The sequence below is a fragment of the Nanorana parkeri genome, unplaced genomic scaffold (assembly GCF_000935625.1).
Source record: "Nanorana parkeri isolate BGI_ZX_2015 unplaced genomic scaffold, ASM93562v1 scaffold2665, whole genome shotgun sequence".
Lineage (NCBI taxonomy): Eukaryota > Metazoa > Chordata > Amphibia > Anura > Dicroglossidae > Nanorana > Nanorana parkeri.
The window spans coordinates 69,096-69,946 of record NW_017308933.1 but is presented as its reverse complement, the minus strand read 5'-3'; the positions used below and the strand labels follow the sequence as shown (position 1 = coordinate 69,946).

The window sequence follows — 851 nt, the reverse complement described above, 5'->3', positions numbered from 1 at the left end:
AGCCATTTATTTATTACAGAGAGCCCTCGATCCCCCCCCCCCTCAGAAGCCCATGGAAAAATATGGCACCCTGCCTGTCGAAACATCGTTACCCGCAACCCGTCTCCTCACCATTGCCTTTGCTGGCCAAAATCTCAACTAAGCAGTCCAGAGCTGTGCAGCACCCTGGACACACCCTCAGACCCGCCCGGCTCCGCCCCCCCAGGTAACACAACTGCATACACTTTGTGGAGCGGAGGCTATGGCACAGGAGGCAGAGAACCTGACCTCTTCTACAGGACAGTGCAGAGCAGGATAAAACAGTATGGATGGCCATGTGACCCCTTCTTTCTCTCCTGTTTTTCCTGGTCACAAAGGTGCAGCAAAGAGGGTAAAAGGGGGAGGGGAACATTCAAACTCTGCCAATCTTTATTCTGTCTTTCTATGGTGTCTTATGTCTGTAGAATCTGGGTGTACCCCGGTGTGCTTTACCTCTCCGGGGGTCACCGCCCCCTCTCGGCCCCCGCAGTTCTCGGTCGCCAGCAGCCAATAGTCCGTTCCGAACGCCACGAGGAACAAGAGGACCCCGACTCCTCCGATGAGGCCGGCAATCAGCGCGGCGATCCCGACCTTCATCCTGGAAGAAAGCAACAAGACTGAGAGCCGAGAGGGACAGATGCAGAGGGGGGCCCGGGGGCCGCGCAAGGGGCGGCTGCTATTTTGGGCCGCAGCTTCTTTAATGACGGGTGTGGGTTACCGCGGGGAGCGGCACACGGACTATTCTGGGCAGATGAGCTTACCGCATCCCAACAGTTGTGGCATCATGTCAGGAATGTCTGTAAACACAAGCAGAGGGGAGAGAGAGAGGGGGG

The 851-nt window shown here is 57.0% G+C and overlaps 1 protein-coding gene across 1 annotated transcript in view; it reads right to left on the bottom strand.

Annotated features, from left to right (window-relative positions):
* LOC108802112 (transmembrane protein 182-like) overlaps positions 1-658 on the bottom strand; it is an 8,335-nt gene extending 7,677 nt beyond the window's left edge. Inside the window, 1 exon segment of the mRNA XM_018573998.1 lies at positions 390-658. Within this exon segment, the coding sequence (XP_018429500.1) occupies positions 390-615 (226 nt within the window). The 5' untranslated portion in view covers positions 616-658.
* Positions 659-851: the final 193 nt, after the last annotated feature.